The sequence below is a fragment of the Anopheles maculipalpis genome, chromosome 2RL (assembly GCF_943734695.1).
Source record: "Anopheles maculipalpis chromosome 2RL, idAnoMacuDA_375_x, whole genome shotgun sequence".
Taxonomy (NCBI): Eukaryota; Metazoa; Arthropoda; class Insecta; order Diptera; family Culicidae; genus Anopheles; species Anopheles maculipalpis.
Genome location: NC_064871.1, coordinates 29,611,948 through 29,637,303, shown reverse-complemented (window position 1 = coordinate 29,637,303; position 25,356 = coordinate 29,611,948). Strand labels below are relative to the sequence as shown.

At 41.2% G+C, this 25,356-nt stretch overlaps 3 protein-coding genes across 4 annotated transcripts in view; 2 read left to right on the top strand and 1 right to left on the bottom strand.

Moving 5' to 3' along the window:
* LOC126557629 (synapsin) overlaps positions 1-12,957 on the bottom strand; it is a 32,831-nt gene extending 19,874 nt beyond the window's left edge. The window contains exons 1-5 of one of the 2 annotated variants that reach the window (XM_050213478.1): positions 12,834-12,957; positions 9,075-9,154; positions 6,481-6,845; positions 6,031-6,401; positions 4,959-5,063 (exon numbers count right to left, since the gene is read on the bottom strand). In XM_050213478.1, the coding sequence (XP_050069435.1) occupies positions 4,959-5,063; positions 6,031-6,401; positions 6,481-6,733 (729 nt within the window). In that variant the 5' untranslated portion in view covers positions 6,734-6,845; positions 9,075-9,154; positions 12,834-12,957. The remainder of the gene's footprint in view (positions 1-4,958; positions 5,064-6,030; positions 6,402-6,480; positions 6,846-9,074; positions 9,155-12,833) is intronic. The other variant, XM_050213479.1, reaches the window with a different exon arrangement.
* Positions 1-25,356, top strand: part of LOC126558017 (tryptophan--tRNA ligase, cytoplasmic) — a 274,008-nt gene that overhangs the window by 195,468 nt on the left and 53,184 nt on the right. The gene's annotated exons all lie outside the window — the stretch shown is intronic.
* On the top strand, positions 3,315-4,485 carry LOC126559055 (tissue inhibitor of metalloproteinase). The gene is made up of 3 exons (XM_050215161.1): positions 3,315-3,441; positions 3,858-3,946; positions 4,062-4,485. Exons 1-3 carry the CDS (start codon positions 3,315-3,317, stop codon positions 4,482-4,484), a joined length of 639 nt encoding a protein of 212 aa, XP_050071118.1. The 3' UTR covers position 4,485.

Sequence of the window (25,356 nt, the reverse complement as noted above, 5' to 3'; positions counted from 1 at the left end):
GAGCGTTTGCTGACAGCTGTCACATTCGCGCCATCTTTCTCCTCTCTCTTTATCGTTGGGATCTTCTCGACTAAGTAATGATGCTGCTGATGATGCGCTTTGCGCTGCAATATTCAAACAGATACTCACACGAACACGATCACGTTTGTTTTGAAACAAAATACAAAACAAAAACACCGTTCAGATCAGCTGCAGTTGCTGGTGTTTCGCTGCGAAAGAATAAAATATCGACCTGATCACGGTGCGTTGCACCCTTCGCTACAGATACCATTTTGAACACCTTTTCACATAACCCTTTCAAAAAGGGCTTCGCTTTTTTTGACAACTGCGCTAAACACTGACAAATACACTCCCAGTTAAACCCTACCTACTGGTTGCGTGTGTGTGTGTGTGTGTGTGTGTGTGCTAATAGAGCGCATTTTTCTTTTCCCACATTCACACCCGATAGAGGACGGTTTGGAACATCCGAGGAATCCCCACGCATTCACACATGTCCGGCCGGGTTTGGGTGCTAAATGGTGGTGAGATAACATTTTTCCACCCTCAGGTTTTCTAATATCTTTTTGTCACATGAACCGCGACACACCTCACACGAAGGTCGCTCTTGCTGACTTCCGAAAGGAGACATGTGTGAGATGGAAGAGATTTATGAAAAAAAAACAAAGATGAATGCATCAAAACCAGTTGGCTGTTAATCTTCCGGCGTGTTTAGTGCTCGGTGGCTCGGCCAGAAGCACCATCGCCGTGTCATCTAAACGGCCCCAGCAGCAAGTGCCGTTCGAGTTCGAGCAGCAACTTCCACGCTACCTTGAAGCGGTCCGTGTCGGCATTTCGCTTTGGGTATGCAACCAGACCAGACGGGGCCGAATGAATCACTGTGCCGTGGGTGATTTATAGCACGAGCAGTAGACTTGGGACTCGTGTTCTATCCGCCGATGGTAGCACGGGTGCTGGCGGGTGCTGGAACCTTACGAGCGATTAGGAAAGCGTACGAACCAAAAACTCGATCTCGTCGAGAATGGGAAGTGTAACTTTCTCAATGTTGCTGTGAGGCTTAATCGGTACCGATTGGTAAATTGTCACGCACGACATAAAACGCATGTTAGGTTTGAGGTTAACTTATGACTAGCAACATGCCAAGTCAACGGTTACGAACGAGTTTCGCTTGCATTAGGACTTCCGAACTTCCACCAACCCGGTGCGCTCTATTGTGTGTGAATGTTTCATGAGCCTTAATGTGCTTAAGAGCATTGTTTGGAGCGAGAGCATTAGCTTCTTCGGTCGGTGGGTCGGTCCGGTGTTTGCACACCGAGGGTGGTCATTAGGGCAATTTTGTGGGCTCGCTTTTTATATGCTCCTATCCGTACACTGCATCGATCGATAATGGTGTCAGACGTCGAAAGCGTAGTGACACGGACAATTTCTTGCCGTAACCTTTTAAGGTCTTTTTGCTAGCCTTTCAACGAGTATTTTCGTCCGAGGTATGAGAATAGACACAAGTTTTCAATTTTCGCTCATTTGCCTACTGTTCCTATGAAATCTGAGACTACATTACAGAAGGAGCGTATATGCCACAAACATGACATGGCTGTATTTCCCCGCCACTATCTAAGACGGAGGTCACTTATTATTAATTACGTACCTGCTGTCACTAACTCCAGACCTTGGCTAATGGAACGAAATGATAATTGAACCGTAGGACTTCATTTCGTGCGGCTTTCAAGTTTCATTCCACAAGTGTGAGATACGGTGGATGTATCGCGTTTTGTAGTATGTTCCGTTAGCGCCTCCAAATATGGCTGCCGTAACGCTGTGATCCGTGATTTCAATTAGTAGTACGATAAGTAAGTGTACTGACACGTAACCCTGCCAAGGTGTGGATGCCGAACAACCTGGCCAAATGGTGTGAACGCGAGACAATCCTCACGATTGATCAGTACCATTGATTACGTTTTAAATGACGGATTACACGGTACTTTCTGACATGGGACATGCAACGTACACTCAGACGGACACCCACCCCCTCCCAGTGCATAAGAGTTTCAGTGCGAAGTGGAATGTTTGTCAAGGTTGTTCCGTTTTGGCACGGGTCTTGAGCCAACCCCCCCCCCCCCCACGCTTGCTACCGGATGCGAATCGCTCAGCAAAACCGTTTCAAGAATTTGGTACGATTTCTTGCAACTAGCCCCTCATTTTTTCGGAGAACAGTTAACTAGAACTACGCCTTTGGCGGTCTCTAGAAGGCCGGTAACATTGAACGTTTGTAAGGAAGGTATTTTTAGCCGATGACATCGCAATGGCAGACAGGTTAAAAGGCGGTGACGGTGGGCGAAGATTTGAGTGGCGAAAGTACAAGTTTTAGCAGGAATTTTATTCATTCCTCTGGACCCGTGCTTCGTGACGCTGTATCTTTTGCTCAGAAATGGAGAAGCACCAAAGTGGATATGATTTATGTCGAAAACTCGTATCCGGAATATATCAATAGTTTGATGAAGTTTTGGTTTGCTGTTTCTGCGTGTGTTCTTCTGTGTGTGGTCCTTAGTTGGTGGTAAAGAGTGGAAGAATTACTGCTACACCCGAACTACATCATAAATAAGAAAGTTTATTGTTGGCAGTTGTCGGTTGCGGGTTTTTGTTGCATCAATTTTTTGCCAGTCCCTTTTGGTTCTAGCTATTGTGCCAAGGGGTTGCGATTTGGAACGGAAAACAAATAAAGACATACGTCACTAACAGAGTGAAGTCGCTTACTTATCCTTTAGACAGAACAATCACACATATGGATGGTAATTAAATGGACAATTGTTTTCCATTTGGCTGATGTCAGTGTCTCTGTACACCCTGTGCTGGAATAATTTGTTGTAGAAGATATGATCGAGATCGTTATAAAGATGAATTGCCGCTGGGTGCGTGCGGGGCATACTTAAACGCTTCACAAATAAACACTGTTCAGTTCAAGCTCCTGACGTTGAAAGGCAACGACTTGCGGTCGTTCTGGAGTTACCTCCATGAAATCAGAGCACTAAAAAGTAAAAACTCAGAGTAATCGCGTTGAACGTTGTTTAAAAAATCATTTCCTCTCGATGGACGTTCCGCCGTGAGTGAAGTATGACCTTTTCCACACACACACACTGTCATTCTCGGGACAGGATTATGGGATTTTAATTTCGTGCCAATCCCCCCTCCAAAAAAACGAAGCATTTCTACTGTATTCTACTGAACAGGATCAATGAGATTCATCTCGCTTGCTAAATCCTCCCATTCTTCTTTAACCTTTCTCTCTACCGATCTTTTTTTTGCAGTAAAAATCACACAAAATGAAGGCTAATCGTTCGTTGCTGGCAGTGGCGATTGTCGGTCTGATGGCGGTATTGCTTCCCACGGCCGAAACCTGCAGCTGCCTCCCACAGCATCCCCAGACGGCTTTCTGCGAGTCGGAATACGGTAAGTTATTAATGTAGCAAAGGTTACCAAAGTTGATGCTGTGCTCTTGATGCTCGTCCTGCCCTGGAGGCCGGATATGTAATACGTCATCGGGTCTTCTGGTTTCTGCCAGTTGTGATGGTCAGCTTGCCTCGTAATACTGCACGCGTATCACGAATCGATCGTAAAATGGACAAGTTTCCTTCAATTTTAAAAACCGTTTCTAAAAACTGCTGTAAAGATGACATTGTGACACACTCACTCGCTCAGCAAAAACTTGCCGCGAAGAAATAAATTATGATCTCATCGTGGTGCGCTTTCAAGATCGCGATTAAGCTAACCGTCAAGCCATGCAGAGACTAACTGCATGATTAAGTTTTAGCACCAACAAAAACGGGAATAACAAAACAGCTCTTTTTTTCTCGTATTTTTTGTAGTGATCGTTGCACAAGTGCTTCGTCGTACCGCGTCCAACGATCGTGCGTCCATGGATGCGTACAAGATTGCAATCAAGAAAGAGTACAAGGTGAGCGCTAGCATGCAGCACATTGCAGACAAGCGAAGGGATCTTGCATGCAAAACGATCCAGTTTGAGAAATTGATTTTCTGATCCCAATTTGCGCTTTTCATCTTCAAAACAGATGAGTGACGAGGCACGGCAACTGCTGCGCCATGGAAAGCTCTACACACCCACGATGAGCTCGATGTGTGGCATCAAGCTGGAACCGAACAAGCTGTACGCGATCGCGTCCAACAGTGAACAGATCGGTCTGTGCGACTTTGTCCGTCCCTACTCGGAGCTTTCGATCGTGGAAAAGCGTGGACTTGCCGGTATCTATCGCAAGGGCTGCAAGTGCAAGATCAGCCATTGCTGGAGCACCAAATGTAATCAGCGAGTTGGATCCTGCAACTGGACACCGTTCGCACCGAAAGGAATCTGCGAAACGAGCTACGGTTCGTGTGTGCCGGCCGGTGTGGTCAATGAGGACGGTACACCGATCAAGTGTCACTGGCGTCGATCACCCCGTTACGGGCAGTGTATGGCTAAAAATGGTGGCAAATAAGCGCGAGACACAGGACTCAAGATAAGCACGGAAATTGCGAAGGCACACTTACGAGCAGAAACTTCCCGATCGGATGAGCTAGATTGTTGTTATAAACCGTTTATATATATTCTGTTTTTTTTTTTTCGTTCCCGAACGCTCTTTCACCAGACGGAACGATTGGAGAAGCGTTTATTGGAACACTCGTGAAGGTTTCCTATATTTATCAAAACATTTTAATCGTAGGGAAGAATGCATACTTTCGTTAAGTACAAATTACAATTAGCCACAGTGTAAATGCACCGAACACACACACACATACATACACAGAACGACCGAGTGAACAACAGGTCAGGAAAGGCGTATAACCAGGCGTATTGTGTGAACAAGTGAAGATACCATGAAGGTGATGATATTTGCATGAATAAATTATTGGATTATAATTAGTGTAAAGCGACTTCGACGATCGTTTCATGTGTTCATCGTTTCACTTACCATGTCTTTCGGGTTCGGGAAGAACGTCTGCTCGACCAGTGGGAACGCATCGCGACCGAGACGGCGCTGCAGCTGCAGCAGATGAGCGAATACCCACGGTTTGTCCTGTGTGCATCAATTCAGTGACGAGAAAGAAAATAGTACCAGAGATGCATTAGCCGCAATTTCTACTCAAAAGTTTAGAGAAAGCTATTTGAACAGCTAAACGCTGTACGTCATACAGCGAAAATAAAAAGCGAAAGCTGGCTCACTACAGTAAAGTGGTTATTACAGGACAAAATTGCTTGTTTGGTTGGCAGCTTTTTGAAGCATTACTAGCGGAGGAGCTGGTGCTGGTGATGGTTATTTAAAAGCCTGAGGCTACCAAGCAAAAGCCAATCGTTATATAGCACTTGGACAATTGTTCGGTTGCTTTAGAATTTTAAACTAGGCGTGAGCGTTTGGGGTTTTTACTTGCGGTGTGTTGCTGGGGATGGAATGTGTGCTTGGGTGGGAGAAAGCGGCAGGTGAGCAGGAGCGGGAATAGTTACACATATTGATTATTCGAATTGAAAGCTATAGAATTATCTAGATTTTTTTTAAATTGCACAATTTCTTTGTATTTGCGTGCTTGGAAATAGATTTCTTTTTGCTTTGTCTTTTTATTTTCTATTTTGACTCACTAAATACGCTTCTAATCAATATCTACAGCTGGATAATAGTGTTTTAAAGATCAGTTACTTTGTCAACTCTCCTTTCACGTGTAAACTATAAATTAACATCAAACGATTAGTGGTCCTTTTCGCAAAACATACGAAATCTTGCCAGGAAAATTGGGTCTGTACAAACTTATGTAGTTTTACAGGTGACACTTTACTGAGTCATTTTAAAAAGACGTAAATGTAAAAATTAAAAAAAAGTAGAATTGATTGATACACGTCTTCCTATTTAAATTTTGCATAAAGCAATTCTGATTTTGAGATCCGCTTGAATTCCCATAAACCCTCAAAGCGATAGCCAACAAATCAAGAAGCATTTACAAATTCCGCCTTAACATCTAACACTATCACACCCCGCCCACATAAACCCTTACCTGGAACTGGTACAGCGAGTGAAGCGAGTTGATGCTCGGCACCCCACCATACTTCAACCCGAGCAGTGTCGACCGGTAATCCTTCGACCCGTCACGCGGCGGCTGACGCACCAAAATAAAGTCCGGACGGAACGGTTTCGCCTGCTTCGATCCGCCCCGATTACAGCCAACCATCGGCCCGGAGTCTGCACTGGCCGTCAGCATAATCTCGCGGAACTCGGCCTGCTCCACCCGAATGTCGTAGTCACTGTGCAGACGCTTCCCACGGAAATACTTCGACCAGTCCGTGTTCTGATCGTCCACCACGAGCAGCGTGAAGCACTTGTCCCGATTGAACGGCTGAACACGGCTCGCAGTCGAGACGGCCGCTCCTGGCAAGGGTTAAAAAACGGGGTGCACCGAACGAAAGATGTGAAAAGCGGCATCCGTGCGACGACGGCCTCTACTTACCTATAATGGAGGCGCCTTGATCACGGGCCGCACCGGTTAAGCTTTGTACGCGCTGCAACAAACTTTCGCGCGATTTGGCCGGGCTCGAGGGTGCGCTAGTGCCGCGCTGGGCCGGACCCTTGCCAAAGCTTAACGACAGCTCCGGACCACCGGTGGGTGGTGCGGAACCGGGTGGTACGGGGCCACCCGGCGACACGGAACCGGCCGTACCGGGGGCCGGCGGTGGCGGAATGTTTGGCGGACCGCCGGGCATCGGTTGCTGCTGAAGCGGGGGCTGTGGGCGAGCTGCGGGTGGCAGGTCTTTCGGATCGACATCCTCGCACTCGGAAGACAGGTCTCCCGAGCTGAATCTGCCAATGAAATCACTAAGTCAGCAAACAGCGAAAACAGATCATGCAGGCAGCGACAGAGCAGTACAGAGCGCAGTACGGTTGTGGAAAGGTGCAAAAGGGCGAGCATCAAAATGAATTGAATGAATTAAGAAAAGAGATATAAAAATGGTACAAACGTAGAAAGTAAGTAAAGTAAAGAACACAAGTTTAGTAAGACCAAAAAAGAAGAACAATTTATTAAAAGATAAAAAAGAGAGATTGAAAAACAAAAGAAGCAAGTCAATCAAAAACAGAAAAAAGACACACCGAATAAAGAAAGGAAGATTTGATAAAAGCATTAGTGAGTTCAATCCAACAAACAGACACAACAATATGTACAACCACAAACACAAGTGGGCATCGAAAATGTAGTCGAAATTGTAGTCGGAAAGTGACATTAACAGCAAAAATGTAATGGCATGAGGAGTACAAAAATGGTTGAAGAAGAACAAGAGAGAAAAACGAGAGACAGAGAGAAGGAGAGAGTGAGAGAGATAATGCATTTGAAACATGGTGGCAAATTACATTTGTGGACGCAAGCATACCAGGTCAGGTGTGTGTTTTGGTTATCGTTCGCATTATAGTCATGGTGGGCACATAGGGGTGTTTGCGAAGAAAAAGAAAAGAAAACATCATCAAAGCAGAGTGACAAATAGATAGAGATAAAGAGAGAGAGAGAGAATTAAAAAGAGAGAAAGAGAGAGAGAGAGAAAGGGAGAGAAAGAAGAACAGGTTTACAACATTAGTATTCGGACGGATCATCATCATCACACACTCGTGAAGGAGTTTTTCGTTCCCCACTGGGAAAGAGTAATATGTAAGTGTTTTGCACGCTTTTCTTCGCTACTTGTAGTTGTGTGTTCCTACTTCACTTCATGTAAGAGTTGGTTAAAGCAGGGATAAAGTGTGCATTAAGTATCGGTCTGTGTGAGTGTAGGTTGTTTTTCCCGAGTAAGTATTGTACTTTCACATGACACTAGAATGCATGTGGGAGCGAAGTAAAACGAAAAATGTTCAAAGGAAAAGCAAATGGGGCCAGGAAATATGATCAGCGTAAATGGATGCCTAGAAGTATGATAGGGATGTTCACGTACAGTGCCTCAGATGGAGCTTCGAACATCTTGAAATTGAACAATTGCACGACTTTAAGGATAATTTGCACTGGCTAGAGTGGAACAGTTATGATAAATTTTTCATTTATCTTAACTGTCCCGTCCTGTCATAACTGTAAGTCATTTTTCTACCAGAGGAAACTAAATGCGCAGACATAATTCATAACAGTACTAGGATAATGATGCAAAAAGCTGGACTAAGAAAAAGATTATTTCTTCCAAGATATACGGAAAAGGTTTTGTTGCTTTAATGCTTGTTGCATTAAACGGCAGCTGTATAAAAACGGCCATTTGTGGTCAAGATGGGTAGTGATCCATGACGATAGTATTTACCAGACAGGCTTGAGTGGAGAATTTTTTTACTTGAGCGTGAAAAAATATGTTTTAATTACTTACTTATTCGAACACAACAAGTGAAAATCTGATTTGATTTTTAATCAATCGAAAATCCGGCATCTTTTGTTGATTAAATTTTGTAAAATTTAGCAAAACTGTGTGGAACAAGAAGTGTGAAAACATAAGTACTATTTTCCAGTTTTAGCAGCAAAGCATCATTACCCTCAAAGTCAAGCCATCGTACCTTTTTGTGGTGTAATCCGAATTTCCATTTAAGGCCCTGCATTTCCCGGGAGGAATGGAAAAAAAACGAACGCCCAAAGCTTGTCCAGATTGTGTTTTGAGTGAGTGCAATGGAACTATCTGGCCAATCATTGTTGAGTACTAATGTCCGGAAGTTGTTGAATCTGGACAAACCTGATGAATGTGTGCCGATCGGATGATAATCAAACAGCCAACGGAAAATTTCTAAAGCAATGCCATTCATGTTTTGTGTTAAAATAGGCGCCGAATGAGAACGAATACAATTTCGATGCATGTTTGTAAGGGAAAACAAATGGAAATTTAATAGAAGCGCTCTAAGATGCGGTTTTAGAATGAAAAACTAAGTGATGAATGTTTTCTTTGCAATGAAATGAATCTACGAAAAGGAGCCAAACAGTGTGGGAGGATATGTAAATACAAGAGCGGGGTAGGACCGAACGGTTCGAGTCATGTGAAACAGCGTGAAGGAAAAGCAAATTTAATGGAAAACGTTCTGCAAACGGGTACTTACCGGCGCTTCAGGAAATTAACATTGCTGGTAAAGCTACTCTTGAAACTTGCGAAAGACAGTGTGCCGGCTTGTGGATCCTGCTAAAACCCGTTCCGAGAAGGTGCCATACACACACACACACCACGAACAGAAGAGTTGAAACGGTTGAAGAAATGGGTTAGAAGATGGATAGAAAAGATGGATTAAATTAACGATGCACCATAGAAGTAGTAGCAGTAGTAAGAGTAGAAAAACGTGTGTTGGGAGTTTTGTGGTAGAAAAACAGTGCAGCAGGACGGACTCTGGCATCGGTCGTTTGTGTGAATGGAAAAAAAAAGCCACCGGAGGAAAGAAAAGCAAAGCGGATAACTATGCTAAATGGAGCCAGCTAACTTTGCTAACGGCGGGAAATTTTGTATCGAAGGTGTGTTTTTTGCTTGGGAGCAAAGTTTTAACATACTTTGGTTTGTATTTGCTAGAAGGAGGCAAAAGAACTGGTCACATTATGGGGAAGTTTTAATGCAAGCTTATGATGTTTGAGCATAAAACAAAAAATGGATGAAAGTTCTTGGCTAATATTAATAAGCAATCGGGGAGAGGAGTTAGAGGACCTAAAGGATTTCGAAAGATTGGAAAAGTAGATCGTTGAAGGTTGAGAAAATATCATGAGAAAGTTATTTATGATTTACAATGTAAGCAGTTTCTGAGTTTCATATACGGACATCACGTAAGATCACGTTTGATCAGGTAAAATATCCTCAAAGCTATGTGTATATTGAATTTGAACCATTTGAACCATTCCAAGCACTAAAAAAATGTTGTCGTTTTCTACAATAAGATTTTTTTTTATTCTTATATTCGTTCATCTTTTCTAACGAGCAAAGAAACCAGTTATCATATCTCTTCAATTATAACTGTAGAGAATGTGTTTGTATGAGATAAATATATAGGGATTTCATGCTTTAAACATTATAGATCTGATTTAATATCATAGAGATTCCGTTACAGGCTTCTTTCTTCTTCTGGACTTTACAATCTTACTAAGTTACGCCAGCCTCGCATCGAATGGCTTTCTAAACTTCGTGATACAGCGTATTTGAATATTGAATCCTGAACCTCTGACCAGAGCCCTGGCCTTGTCTCGTGAAGATTGACCTACTGTAAAGGTGCTGCTTTAAAGACGTGTAATTATAACTGTGACTGAGACAGAAGACATGAAAGATGTTACCTTGAGAATTATTCCTTTTCATAATGGCACATTTTTATATTAGTTTAAGCCTCTTTTGCCGTTGATTAAAACCACTTAATTCCACTACTAAACAGCTAAAAAGCTCGATATGAAATTATAGTTTTCTTCTTCTTGGCTTTACGACCTTCTAGGTCACGCCGGTCATCGAATGGCTTACTAGACTTGCCGATAACCGCGTGGTTGGAAGCTCTCACTACGGTGGGAAGGCCTGGATGGAATTTAAAACCCGGTGCTGCCATTTGAAGACCGGCATTCACTTAGTTTGGCGAGATCGAGTTTCCAGCATGACAATATTACAATAATAAACTCTAACCGATACATTTTCGTATGATCGACGGGGGAATCTTATTATAGACCGATGAGACTCAACCTTAGGCACTACCTACAACAGTCTAAAGTCTATTACCAATCACTTCCAGCTCACCAATCAGGGTTGTCTAGTAAGTCCCAGCTTTCTTAAACTCTTATCGAAACTTATATTTACGGGTTTGGTTCAGTGTAATTTGTTAGCCTAGCTTTAATGAAATCTCAGTGCTGATATGTATGATTTTATAACAATTAAAAATCACGAAAAATAAAGCATTTTTAATTACTTACAAGACGTCACATTCACGTAATAATACTACATTGTAGTACACCTTACAATACTAATCTATCTTCTGAAGATTGTTATTCTAAATTGTTGTATGTCTTTTCTCCTATTATTTCGCACCGCAACCTAGAGAGGTTTTGTTAGCTTGGCGGTTTCTGCTTCGTGACACAATTTTTTCTAAAATTGAGTAAGGAGTGCAGCGTAGGAGTGCGAATGGTACTTATCTGTACTTGGTACCCATCACAGCCATTCGAAGAATTGGTGCTACCAGCACTAAGCCACAAGATAATAATAAAAAAAATCCTTACAATCCTTGTAACATGGAAACTGCGCTAACTTTTGATTGCATACTTTAAGGCGCATAGAAGTAATTGCTCCCCGGTAGTGAGTACTGGCTTTCCAGCTACGTGGTTTGTGCAATTCTAGTAAGATATTGGTCGGCGTGACTTTGGAGTTTAATCCAATGGCGTTAATCCAAGAATAATAATAAAAAGGCAGGAAACTGCTAAGGAAGCGTTCAATTGAGTTTACAGGATTTATTTAGTATTGATGAATTTGCTAACAATAATCAATACGGTCAGGCCGTTCTAACGGAACAATTTATGCCCTCAAAAACATAAAAAGAAGCAGTAAGCAGTAAGCAAGAAGAGCAGTAAGGCAAATATTTCTTAAACAAGTTCTAATGTCATCGTTCTCATTAATTCACATTTGAATGAAATGTTTGTTTATCATTAGTTTCTTTCCTACCCATGTTTTATTCATTTGGCGCATTATTTCCAAAACTGCATATCATTTGTAAACCATGTACGAAAAAAGCGAAAGAACAAAGAAAAGGGGAAAAAGAGAGAAAGAAAATCAAATCTTTCAAGCTTGCGTTTGCACATACAATGAGCGAGAAAGTTTTCCCTTGTGCACAAACATTATCCACCTACTCCGGCACTTACACAAACACTCACGCATATCAAATGCATAACGAATTGTAGCTTTTTCACACAAACACAGACAAATTTCACAGCAGTGGTTTCGTACGATTCGCTCCTGTTTGCCAGTTGATTTTCTGGCAAGCTCGGCGGAAAAGAAAGAAAAATACGGGGACAAAACTTTGCCGTATCGTGTTGCCGTAGGTTAAAAGTTTCATTATTGAATCATCACAAGTATTTGCAAACGTGTGCATGGTGATGGTGGTGTTGCCAGTTTGGGTGGGCTGTTAAGCAGAAGAAGAAAAAAATAGCAGGAGAGCCACGATAAAAACCAGCAAACAGGAGATAAACAAGCAACCCCCAAAGCGGAAGCAGTTGATGTAGCGAATTTGTTCTTCGTACAGGAAACCATTCCGCAGTTTGTGCGGAAGAATCCGGTACCAATGACACAGAACGGATGGAGCGTGATGGGTCTTTTTTCCATTTATTTACGAAAAGTTTCGCTCCTATGCACGGCCAGCGAGTGAGGTATATGAAAAGATTGAATAGAATCCTTTGAGCGCCATTGGGCGCCATTTGCAAACAAGAATAATGATGATGAAGAATGTGAAATCAAAATGAAATGAAATGGATAAAAAAAAAGGAAGACGAATAAAACAACAACAAGGTCAAGTTCGAAGCACACAAAACTTCCCCTTAACATCAAACCTCAATGGAGACGCCCGGTGGTTCTCGGTGTTGATTATGTTATTCGACAAAGTTTGTACTAGTTAGTCGCTTCGAAACACATTTCGATGGGCGGACATGTATTATATGTGACGATAAACTATTTCAAGCATAAAAGAGGATAGTTTTATGAAGGTAGAAGAAGCGAGATAGTAGCTCACAGGATCGAGCAACGTCCGTACGCGAGAGCAGAGCAAGCGAAGCAAGGAAAAGCAATACAGTGATGGTTAAAGGCAACGAGTATATGAGAAAGAGACAGGATGGATGAGTGTTTCGATGCAAACAATTATTACCTTTGGCGGGGCGCAGATTCGCCCGCACCCAGCGTCAGATATGGCGCTAATATTGAACGGAACGGAACGAAAGTGAAGACAACTACGCTACGCACCCGAGTGGTGGCTTTAGTTGACTTCCGGGACGCCTGTGCTTATGTGGCCTGATACGGGAGAGCCTGGCAAGATGTGTGTGTGTTTGTGTTTTTGTGCACACGTATCACTTGGTTTCGTGTTTATCGTCGCCCGAATGGGATGCTGATGGCCCTGCTGAATGGTATGTCGTTGACAGCTTTGTCGTTGACGAGCACCAACCAAGTACTTTGCGCTAAGACTGATGAATGGTCTACTGATGCACGAGTTTACGAGCGAATGATGGTCACTATACTAGCCCAGGCCGAAATCGGAACCCCGGTCCATCAGTATGTAGGAAGACAGGGACGATAAATGTTAAGCCCGATGTGAAATGATTGGTGGAAAATCCGTTACGAAAAAGAAAGAGAAAATGACATTACATTACTAATGACGCATTGAGATGAAGAAGTTTAGCGAGACAATGTCAATTCAAGGGAAGGTTTGGATGGGGAAGAAATGCGAAACAAATGTCAACACGGCATCAAACAATGTCTTACCTGAATCCGAATTAGCTACCTTTGGGATTTTTGGACGCGATGCTTGTTTGGGTTGTTGCTCCGAGGGTCTGATTCAAAGATGGTGCAGGCCACTTCTTCGTCAATCCTTAATCTGTAAGATAAATCAATACAGAAACTACGTGTTAGCAAATGAAAAGGGCATAGAACTTCCAACAGACTGAGACCATCGCTCGATACATGCGATTTAGCTGTCTACTTTTCCTTTCAGCTAAAATAAGAAGCAATTTTCCGACTGTAATGATAGGGATGAACGAAGAACAAAAGCAAACTATTCTTAACATTTGCAGGCGAGAATGGTTCTGTTTCTCTTTGCATCGCATCCGGCAAGAATGGAAGCTGTACTGCACGGTGCGATTCAATCCCACGAGTAACTCTGCCAAACCCATTCTTGCGTTTTGTTCGAGTGTGTTTGTGTTTGTGTATTCTTTCCCGCCGGTACGAGGTTTTCATTTCCGGGAAATTCACCGGTTCTTCACCGATTTCGTTTCCATTTTGTCGTGCTTTCCGCTCTCATTAACCCACACTCTAACCGGGTTTAATTTTGTTTCAAATCTGACAAGCGGCAATAACCGGCGGCGACTGTGTGGCCGTGTGAGCACGGTAATGAAAAATTCATTAGCTCCAGACTTTTGCACGCCCGAGGACATGCAGCCCGAAACGGAACTGTGGCATGTTCACATGGTATGTTGTCGTGCCCGGAAGTGTAAGTGTAGAACGGCAGGCATTAGGGTTTGCAGAAGTTCTGTCGGTTTTTTTGTCACAAATTCGCAATGGCGGAACTGACCTTTTTGGATGAACGGATTTTGTGGAAACAAAAGCGTGTCGCATGCAACGTGAAGATTGATTAAAACAGGGTTGATTATGGTGTAATCGTGGACCAATATCGGTGGGTTCGTTGGAATTGATAGGGAAAAACACAAGGCAATAGAATTTTGTAACTTTTAAGTTAAAGTTATTTATTACTCTCTGATACTTTAAAACCATATAAGAAAACGCGTCTAAGAAGAACCTGGTAAAATATCTTCACAACATGGCTGCATGTGATCACCATCCTGAGGTATCATAAAAGCCATCCTTAGACGTGCTTCACATACATCCTTGTCAGCAGAACTTCTTCACCAGCCGTACATGAGTGTAACCACCTCACCTGTGAGAGAACATTTTTTGAAGTGCCCTCGAAGGCCTACTTGAAAAAAAAAAAAACAACCATCAAATGGCGTTCAGCTTAACCATTAAAGAGTTAAATAAAAGATGACTTTAAACCAAAGTTTGTTACTTTTCTATCTTCTGAAGCAACTAAACTCAAATGTCATGCAGACAGGAACATTGCATTACTGCTGTCCTCAATTCAGTGGAGCGAGCGAGCAAAACAGTGATGGGTAACCTTCTTTTGCGTTCTCAAAACACGTTCGAACGGCGGGGATAATTCAATTTCAATTTCGATTGGATTCATTCGGGAAGAAAACATCATTTCTTCGGTCACATAGCTTGGTGAGCCGTATGACACTAACGCACACACACACAAACCCGACCTCGAATTTAGTCCCAACCTACCGGTCACCCACTGTGAGGTAACCGTTTTGGTGTGGCAAAGGATGATGGATGCCCCGGTGAATCAATCTAGGACACAGCGGGATGGTGAGTGATTCTATTTATTGCCTTGTTTTGTGCTTTCAGCTGTAACTCGGCTGACGGGGAATGGTGGTATGGCGCTTGTTGGGTGAATGTTTATGAATTTATAATTAAATAAGGTGAAAAATGGCTTCAAAAAATTATAGGAACGAAATAAAAACACTAGAAAAGTCCCTCCTAATTGGCATTGATTGTTCGTTGAAAACCATACGACAGTTGAGAATATTTACGCCAATAGTTAGGCAAACCGCATTACATGGACTTAAGCGATAATCAATACTGCTGCCTTAAGCCTAGCTCTTCTTTTACAATTATACAATCCCTTAATTTATCAGACAATTGTAAGCACATATTTTAAGTTATTTAAATCATCATGGACGTGAGACTTTCTTGACTGAATTCACTTCAAGCTGGTTAGACAGGCGTACATACGAGCGGACAGTTGGGATAAGATTTATCACTGGTCTTTCTGCTTAAGTAGCCCAGAGTTGCCAAAGTAAAACTATATACAATAATTCTCACAACCATAACATAACAAATCCTTCATAATTTTCAATGCCTTTTTGTAGTTATTTTAGCACATTTAAAAGAAAATAAATAAATTTCAATTCTACTCAAGGAATATTCATCCAACATCCTTATGCAGTCTGAGACGACTTCCAATATTTGCTCGCTGCAGTATAAAATCGATAACGCGCTAATAAAACATCCAATCAATCCGGTCCCGAAGCACCGGAACAGAGAGAAAAGATAAATAAAGCCTTACACAGTGAAAGATAGAATCGATATTAGCTTTATTGGATCAACTCGTTCAAGGTCTCGTAAAGTGTAGTTTATCGTGCTTTGCGCTTGGCTTTTATTACTCTCCTGCAATGTTAAGGCTTAACGATACGAAATATTTGCAATAAGATCCACAGCAAAAGAATTGAGCAAACAGAAGAAGACATGAAAGAAATTCATCAGTAAATGAGCTCTCTACAGTTCAATTCACGTTAAGCCTTTTCCTTATCTATTTTAACGTAACCGATACCGCTCCGTTATTTTATCCGTCCGGGGGTTTTTTTTTAGATGAAACCAGCTCTACAGGTATCTCCTATCTTTCTTCCTTCCGTGCAGACACCGTCGGAAAGGAAAGTTTGTTTACTCGAATCGTTTCCGACGGTGCTGTCACACGATACGACCCAAATCGGTGACATTCATTCCCGGTGAACGATAGTCACTTTCAATTAGGATCGAGCGGCAGCCTCTTGTGGCAGATAAACCTCAGCGCCCGTGTATGATTTGTGGCGGTGGTGAAGCTGGTTGCCGGTACGGTGGTAACAAACCATTCAATTTCGTTCACTTTATTTCCCAGTGGACAATTTGGGGCGCGCACACAGCTGGAAGCCATTTCTGTGCCTCGGATTTGGTCAAACTTTTGCAATTGAAGAAGCGAAGACGACCTTCATTGCGTAGGTGGGAAAGGTGTTTTGCTCCGTTATCTGTAACCGACAACAGGATGAAAGTATGGCTTAACGCTTTTGCACGATACCAGTGGCATTGATGTCGTCTTCTTTGCCTACGCCGCATAGATCCCAATTTCGTGGAACGATTGAACGTATTCAACTGCGCGGTTGAAAACTTTAAAGTTGAATTTAAATGAAAAGTGTCATGAACGGGGATGCTATTTAGTGCTTAAGTTCGGTAATGATTATTTTTAAGCTCGTTAATCTACGATGCGATAACATTGGCAAGACAGAATTACGATGCCAAAGGGTTGGATTGAAAACATTTTTTCTATGTTTGAATGCAGAGTTAGTTAAGGCAGCTTTCAACCTCATAAATGCAGTTCATAGTCATAAATGCAGAAATTATGCAAAACAGTTATTTGAGTTAATATATAATACATTTTGCCAGTTGAATTTTTTCCTCGTTATCTTAAAGCCTTGAAGTAGAGTTAGATAGCTTGTATAAAATTATTGTGACGAACGAAAGGTGACGAAACAAAGAAAAACATTGAGTTCTTCCATAATTTATGCTCCAACTGATAGTCAATTTTAATTTTGATCCTAAGATTGTGCCAGGGGTCCTGGAAAATATTAGACATAATTTACTCCAGCTGCACAGAGTTTAGAATCCATTATAAAGAGCCTGTTGATTCTCACGGGTTTCTTCGTTCAACTGGAAAATTGCCCATTTGAATAAAACACAATTCCTCACAATTACGTTTCAAGAGTTTGAAGAATTGAATATCCTTTCACTTTTCCACTCTATGTCACACGATAACAGAGTCCAGATCGTCAACAACCAACCAGGCCTATAAAACTGACGCCATAACTCCTTGAAACAGTTATATAAAAACAAACACATGCTTAACAAACCCTAGAAACTTCTTGTAATGAAAACAAATATGTTAAGATTATAGTTATTAAACTTTGCGGTCATTTACAACAAACTTCTAATCGGAATTCTACTCATCGATTTTTCTTGCTTCATCCATTGCTCCAATATTCCTAATGTCCATTATGTAGAGCTTTTTCCAACGACTAAATTCTCCCCTCGAATGGCGGATGGTGGGTGCTCACGATCAATGGGCGCCTCAAAGTCTGTGCAGTTGTTCAAGAAAAAAAATCCACTCTCAACCACCTCAAACGTCTTTCCTTTTTCCCGGGCAACAAATTTCACTTCTAGAAAGGATATCGTTCGAAGTCGTCGCACAGCAGAAGTGACACAATTCACACGCCCACGGGAACAGAAGCAATTGTAGCCACCGAAACCATCTACCCCGCGTCGGCCTGGTGGTTTGATGTCAAGTTTTTGAAGCGAGCACTGGGTGGCATTAAAAGACAAAGAACAGCACAGGACCACTTGAAACACATGCCCGCTACGTGGGACGATTTCAAACCGATGTATGTAGGGTACACTTTTCTCAATCCGTGTTTTCGGTTAAAGTTTCGCTTAACATTCTCTGTTTGATTCGCGGATTGTCACTTTCTACGAAATTCAAAAGGTAAAGGTCCAATTTGTTTCATGGCACTGGTAGTGTCGGAAGATTTGAAGTTTGATAAATTTTTGATCAGCTTTCATCGTGCTTGATTGGCTAAAAAGTGGGAAAGAAAGCCGTCTGCTAACGAGTGGTAGTGTGCTGGACTGTCACATAATGGATGTTTCTCCAATCGATTCGATTGATTGTTCGTTCGTACATTTCGGTCTTCGACATACCATAAGAACGCGTCAAATGCGACAGCATGCGAGTTCGTTATAATGTTCCCTTTCTGTAATGTGGTATAATGGCCGATTGAATCAATAAAAAATGCGGCCATTCAGCGGCTAGCAGACAGACAGACAGACAGACGGAATCATTTATCTGGCTGATTGTGATTATTTTCGAACCGGTGTGATTATGCTTTATTGCCAGCAATCAGTGTACAATTCTAACATACATTAACAGACATAGAAACACAGAAAAAAGAAAACATTTACTTCACTACGGTACAGGATCAATAGTTTTAAAGTTCAGCCAGGCGAAAATCAAATCAGGATGGATACGTAACATTTCTTTACGGCTTACAGTATGTATACGGTTTAAGCCGCTTTGATTGTGCTTTCTGCTTGCGTCCAACACTACCGCCATCACGAGGCGCCGTTTCGTGCAAAGGGGTGCAAGAAAATAGGATTCGCCGGTTTCGCAGAACAATAAATGCGCTCTAGAATGTTTTCCCTTTCTGTATGTGAAGTTTTGTGCCTATGTGTGTATGCGTACAGAGTATTCTGAGGCTGTTAGGCCAAAGTTTTCAAAGCAAAAGAAACCGGCAAAACCGTCTGGCATGCAGCATGCTGAAGCAGTAGTCTTATGCTTTTGTTTTGTTCTTTTGGTACAACTTTCAGGACAGGGATGTGGTTTACGGTCTGCAGGTTTTAGGGTTTTTGTTTTAAAACGCTTACCATAAATTGCCATTTTATTGCGGTTGATGCATGTGTGTGTGTGTGTGTGCTTCTGTGTGTTTGTGTTCTTTTTTAAAATGAACCTTTTGGAGGTGCTGGAGCTGGTTGGTGTTTTGTGATTTTTCTTTGCAAAATCATTTCAATATCTTTAGCGAGCCCATCACATTTGGCAGAATTAATTTATGATAAATTATTTATGCTTGTTCGTAGCCTACAAGCGCCTAAATCCGAGCACCGAAAGATGACACTATGACAGTAGTAAACGGCAGCATAAAACGCGTCCAAATATGATATTCACTTTGTCATCGTTGATGCGGTAAATTTGTTTTGCCTTTTGCTTTGGCCCGTGCCATCCAATATTTATCTTGTCACAATGATAAATGAATAAAATGGCGATGGGAACGGTTGTATCCCGCAAGCACTGACTGAGTACTGATTGATGGTAAAAGGCAGAATTTATTGATTACAGCCGTGCTTCGGTGTAAATAGATTATGAAGAAACATTATACCGTCTCACTTATTCGTGTACATTTATGCCTGCATGGACAGGTCGTTCACTCGAACCGGGGAAGCTTTTTTTTTTTTGTTATTCTAAGTAATTTCTTTCATGTATGGTACAAAGTTTACTTTAGGGCGTGCCCTTTGCTGTTTTTAATACCAGAGCCAATATTTGTTTGGTAATTAGATGGCTGCCAGGGTTATAAATAATTAGAACACTCATTAAGCCAAGTGCATACTTTCGGGCGTTATTCCAAGATCAACCCCTTTTTGATGCTTATTTTAGTGTGGAAGCATTTAACCTCTTTGTTGACCTTTTGGTTGGAATAATATCTTAGGTGAAAAAAACTTTAACGCGTGCGGAAGGGATGATTATATTATGAGACTGTATGCTAAAGACGTACACATTGTGATGTAGCTTGGTATGTTTTAGAAATGCTGATCTGTCAAAAAATCCCTCTGTAGAATATCTCTGTAAAAAGTTACATATGAAAATACTTGATTGTCTTGCTCTTCACATGGACATCATTGTTTATTTATACGTATACGGTGTGACTCAAAAATATGCGAAAACTTACAGTAAAATTTCATGAAATTGGTTAAATAGTTTTCAAAGTATCCGCATTAAGGTGAAATGGATTAAAATTCGCGCTTCCATACACGCTTAACTATTATTATCTTATATGTTAAGTTTCAGGCGCCTAGGAGACATGAAATGGAAACTTCGTGAGAACTGGTCTTTACTCCACGAAATATCTCGTCTTTCAAATAACGATCAAGATACCGGTCGAACATCCTCAACTTTATCTGATAATAAGAAGCGATTTGTATTACTAATGGTTCAATATAAGAATCAAAAGCTTTCCGGATTCTAGGTTTAACAGAGTATTTGAAATTAGCTTGGCTTTCATGTGGCTTTCAAAGGGTTTTGCTGCAGTATTTTATAGGTTCCAAACAACGTATGGTTGTTGGTCTCAAGGACAGGAGGCGTTTGATCATCCACCATCATTTTCCATCATCACCAAGATCATCTTGGTTAGAAAATGGTTAGCCAAGGGAAGATTTGTTTTCAACTATCTTATTATATCACAAGAATAAAGATTTCCATAATTTATTTCAATGTTGAAATTTCAATTGAAATTGAAGTATCGAACAAGTTCCATTAATATTTGCTTCTAGAATTGCACACAGCAAGCAATGCATTCGCATAATGATTTTGTTCAAATAAAGTTTGAAAGTTCTTGTTCGCTATTAACTCCTGTTAACATGGCAATAAGGAAGGACACACCATATCTTCTAACCCTGTTTGCACAACAAAACGCAATATGAATCGAACTCAGTCTCTACGTTTTATGGCATCAAGAATTTATGCTCCCAGCATGTATCATCAAACCAACAACCATGTAAAAACGGTAAAGTTTTACAAGTTAAGGATGATTTACTGCTTATACTTTCCTTATCTATCATCCAGCAGTTAAGATTGAATCAAATCATGCGACAGGGACATTCGGATGGGGGGTTTTTTTTTGACTACTTTACAAATCGTTCTCCCCCAAATAGATACTTGAGATCCTATTTCAATAACTTTCTTGTAAAAAAGAAAGAAAGACGGCTAACCATATCGCTTACAACCCCACCGCAGACCGATTTTCATCGCAAACACACATACACACAGCAGTCTCGTCGTCTCGACTCCCATCCCCAAGCACAGAGCAAGGAAGATTCGAACGGAAGGAGTCACACGGTTTGCCATCAGAAGCCACCATCCCTGGCATCACAGCCAGGGTGTTACGTAAGTGTCGGCATTTTGCCGTACACGTGAGGCTTTTCCCATTGCGTTTAGAGCTTCGATAGGGCGAGAATAAGTGAGTTTGTGTGTGTGGGTGTAGGAGAGGATTTTGCTTTGGGGCAGGATATACTTGATCCAGTTAGCATACTTGTCGCTACAGTTTTACACCCAATGTGCTCTCCAGAATTGCTTCCTTTTTTACATTTAGTTTAGATTCTCTCATTTTGACATTCCGGCATTTGTGAGGGATGTAATGTTGCAGAAGGAGAACCCACTTTGGCAATATTAAAATCAAACAGAATCGAAGCTGTGGGAGAGACATATACCTCTGTCTGTTCCTCGAGAACGGAACCAGTAGCAAGCTATAATCCCCATTTTCCCCAATGCAAACATCGAGAGAAACCTGAGATGTGATTCCTATTAGGGAAGAGAGAATGAGCTAAGAGAGCTAGAAAAAGAGAGAGACGTGGATGGAGGGATGTGCAAAAGGTAGTTCCTCGAGGTGGAAATGGGATAATTTGGTACTTAGAACTTTGGGCAGCGATTTTGTTCTCCTTATTTTTTGTTGTTACACGAATATTAGCAGGCTTATCCAGTCTTTTCTGTGGATATTTTATCAGTGTTCGATAAACAATCAATAGCTTGATGAAATAAATAAGCTAAAAACACGTCCACTTGCACTTGGTGTATTAAATCTGAGCGCTTTTCTTCGACAGTAACTGCTGAAGAATAAAAGCTGTAAGCTAATAGTAGACTTATCCCATCACGCCTAAAAGTAGGCAAACAAAAGTGAACCTCCCGAAGGCATTCCCACACGCATGGGGAGGACTCAATCGAATATAAAAGAAAGCAGTCCGTTCATCATCGAGACACACACACACACACACACATACACACACGTGCGGAAAAAAACCGAAACCAGGTCATCCAGTGAGGCCTAGCTTTTCCGGCATTCCGCTGGTCGACAAACTTTTCATTCGGTGCACCTTAGCGAAACCATGTGCGAAAAAGGGACCAAAACAGGAAGCCAGGAAATTGGCAGGTACGTAGAAAGGACCAGGATGGAGGCCCGTTTCCCACACGACAGCACTAGCGTGCGTGCGTGTAATGCGTTGTTGTATCGGCTACACTGAATGGGGAAGCTTTTCAATGGGAAATTTGAATGAAAAATTCCTCCACTTCCTGTTACGCGAGCAGCACGCGCGTAGCTTTTGTTTTTCCTTCCTTGTGTTTTCTTCCGTTTTTTTTTCTCTGTGTGAGGTGTGCAGAGCAAACTAATTGTCCTCCCAATGATAATGTCGGTGGAAAATTCTGGTGACCTCTTGGGGTAAAATATCGGCTTAACGGGTTTGGGTAGCATTAACGAACTTTTCACATGGGTCACATGGGTCTAGTGTTCGGGGTTGTTGGTCGTAGATGAGCGCACACATACATGTATACTACACACACTCACACCTACCTGCGTTTGTGGTTGGAATCGACGCTTTTTTTTCTCTTTCGCTCTACCCGCCAGTCAATGCGAGACACGAATCGACTCGACTAGTGCTGGAAAGCCTAATACCGATGGTGGGAAACTGATGATTAATCGATTGGACCTTTTTCCAACAATTAGTAGCACAATTTTCACATTCACAGCAAGCTAGTGCTGCTTTCACGGAGACACAATTTTCACACCTGTAACGAAAGCGCACAAGCTAAGATGATGGAAAGATTTTTCACTGATAGGCAGAGCTAGTGCGCGCACACACTAAAAAAACCCCGACACTACGACACTGGGAGGGACGTTTTTCTCCGACACTGTACGGTACGAGAATGAAACTCTTCGACTGACGCTCCTGTCACTGATCCTTTCCGATTCGGTGCTGAAGGATAACGCGAACGTTCATTGTAGTAGTAGTAGTAACCGTCGTCGTCCTCGTTGTCGGTTTCACGCACAAAATACTACCACACAAGGGAGCCGATAGCGATAGCGTATATTTACACACGCTCTCCACGCCTACACTTACGATTTCGAGCGAAAGCAGAGCAAATTGGAAGATAAAACCCTTCGAGAGAAAGCTACCGCTATGCCCGAGCGCTTTTTTTTTGGTAAGTGGGGATGTCACTGAATCGTTTTCTAGCTCTTAACAGTGCTTAACCTTACAAATAATCTTTCATTTTAAAAAGCATTTGTGTTAATTTAACTGACAACTGATAAAAATTACTCACAAATATAAGAAATAAGACCGAGAGAGAGCTTGCTTAGAGCACCGCTTGTTTACACGAGCTGCAGAGACGTTCTGATCAACATGCACCGAGTGGATGTTCCGAAGTACGTGCAAGCTTCTTCCCTACAGGTTGCGGAAGCGATTTGACATCCAGAATATTGCCGATCCCCACGCTAGTGCGCATGTACGCTCCCACTACTGAAACTGTGAGTTTATCGATTTGCAGAAAGAGGAAGGCAACATACGTGCTGATGTGAAGCATTACAACACACCCAAATGCAAGTATTTCTCGGTGACTAGTTTATTGCATTGGTGAAAATGATACGTTTAGATATTGGGATTGTAAAGTTATTACGAAAGCATTTACAGTTATTTGGGTAGATGTTGTACTTTCTTAAATGTAATGAAATATAAGAAATGAAATGTTTTTGTTGCAATTAAACAAGCTTTATAGGTATGAAAAAATCATGAAAACCTATTTTATTACTGTATGGTTGATGTATTGAAAGAATCGATAGTTCAAAAAGGGATATAAAATTATACTTTATACGATGATTTCAGCCTTTGTATCGATTAGTGATGCTCTGTTAACCTGTTAAAAAGTAAAAATATATTTAAACAAATCTTAGTACAATTTAAATAATTGGTCAATGATTTAAATTCCTGGTCGTTGCTCGTTGCTATAAAAACGAGCGCACGTCGACAAAAATAAGCTTCGTCATAGACAGCAATCTCATTCAGGGGTCAGCAACCTGCTATAATTTGAACAAAACATCGCTCGATTGGTTCTAACGCTTGAATCATAAATAAATTTGTTTTTGGAGGATTAACTTCAAATAAAACTTCAGTTGATGTATACAAAAAATAAAAAAGAGACTTTCAGGACAGTATTCTGAAATAGTATAAGGTTATTTTGAATAACAATTATATCTTTATAAGACCTCAATTAATATTATATGTGTTCAATGAGACAAATGAGAATTACAAACATTCTCTTCTTGAGTGTATTTATTTAGCTTTTGCAAACTGTTATCAGGGTTTTACGTCATTTAATTTTTTTTTACTAATTTTTACTTGTAAAGACATTAATTTTTTAAACATGTTTAATTTTTTAGGGAAATGATACATATTATTTATATTACTTATAATCAAATGTTTTAATGTGGAATGCTTTCATACCTAACTTTACCCAAAAACTTCAAGTATTTTTTATTTATTTATAGTTAATAATGATGACAATACGGCACTGGACCGTCATATTCAATTGTAAATAAATAATTAATAATGACGGTCCAGTGCCGTATTGTCAACACCGCTTGTGTTGATTAAACTTTATAATCATACTGATAAGGCATTTCCTCCTTAATCTTTGCCTTATCCCGGGCATACTCGGTTATAAAAAACTTCAAGTAATGCACCGAAAATAAGCGTAATAATTTTTTTTATTCATATTAAGCTCTACAACTTCTAGAGGTCTTTCCTAGAGGTGAAATTTTTACAAGACTTCGTTTGATCCATACGCAGATTTGATGTATTGTCCTGACGAGTGACGATCAGTTTCGCTAGAGCCACTGCTAACGGATCATTTTAATAATTCAATAACTATAAAAAATAGGCTAAGAATCAAAATATCTAAGCTCTCTGGGATAAAAAAGACAATTTATTCTTAGGTGGGTTAAAACTTATAAAACAATATCTTGCTTTCATTCTACTGTCTTCAGACATTCACTCATATTTTATATTACAATCTAAAAATTACAAATTAAGCCAGTATGGTGCTTTCTTGAAAGCTATTGTACATGGGGAGCAACATAAATGTTGCTCGCGATGAATGTATGCGT

What these genes read in the sequence shown, in the direction of transcription:
- LOC126559055 (XM_050215161.1), top strand. Translation starts at nt 3,315, where the DNA reads ATGAAGGCTAATCGTTCGTTGCTGGCAGTGGCGATTGTCGGTCTGATG. An exon ending in TTTCTGCGAGTCGGAATACG is followed by an intron (nt 3,442 to 3,857) that starts GTAAGTTATTAA and finishes TATTTTTTGTAG; the next exon opens with TGATCGTTGCACAAGTGCTT. An exon ending in CAATCAAGAAAGAGTACAAG is followed by an intron (nt 3,947 to 4,061) that starts GTGAGCGCTAGC and finishes TCTTCAAAACAG; the next exon opens with ATGAGTGACGAGGCACGGCA.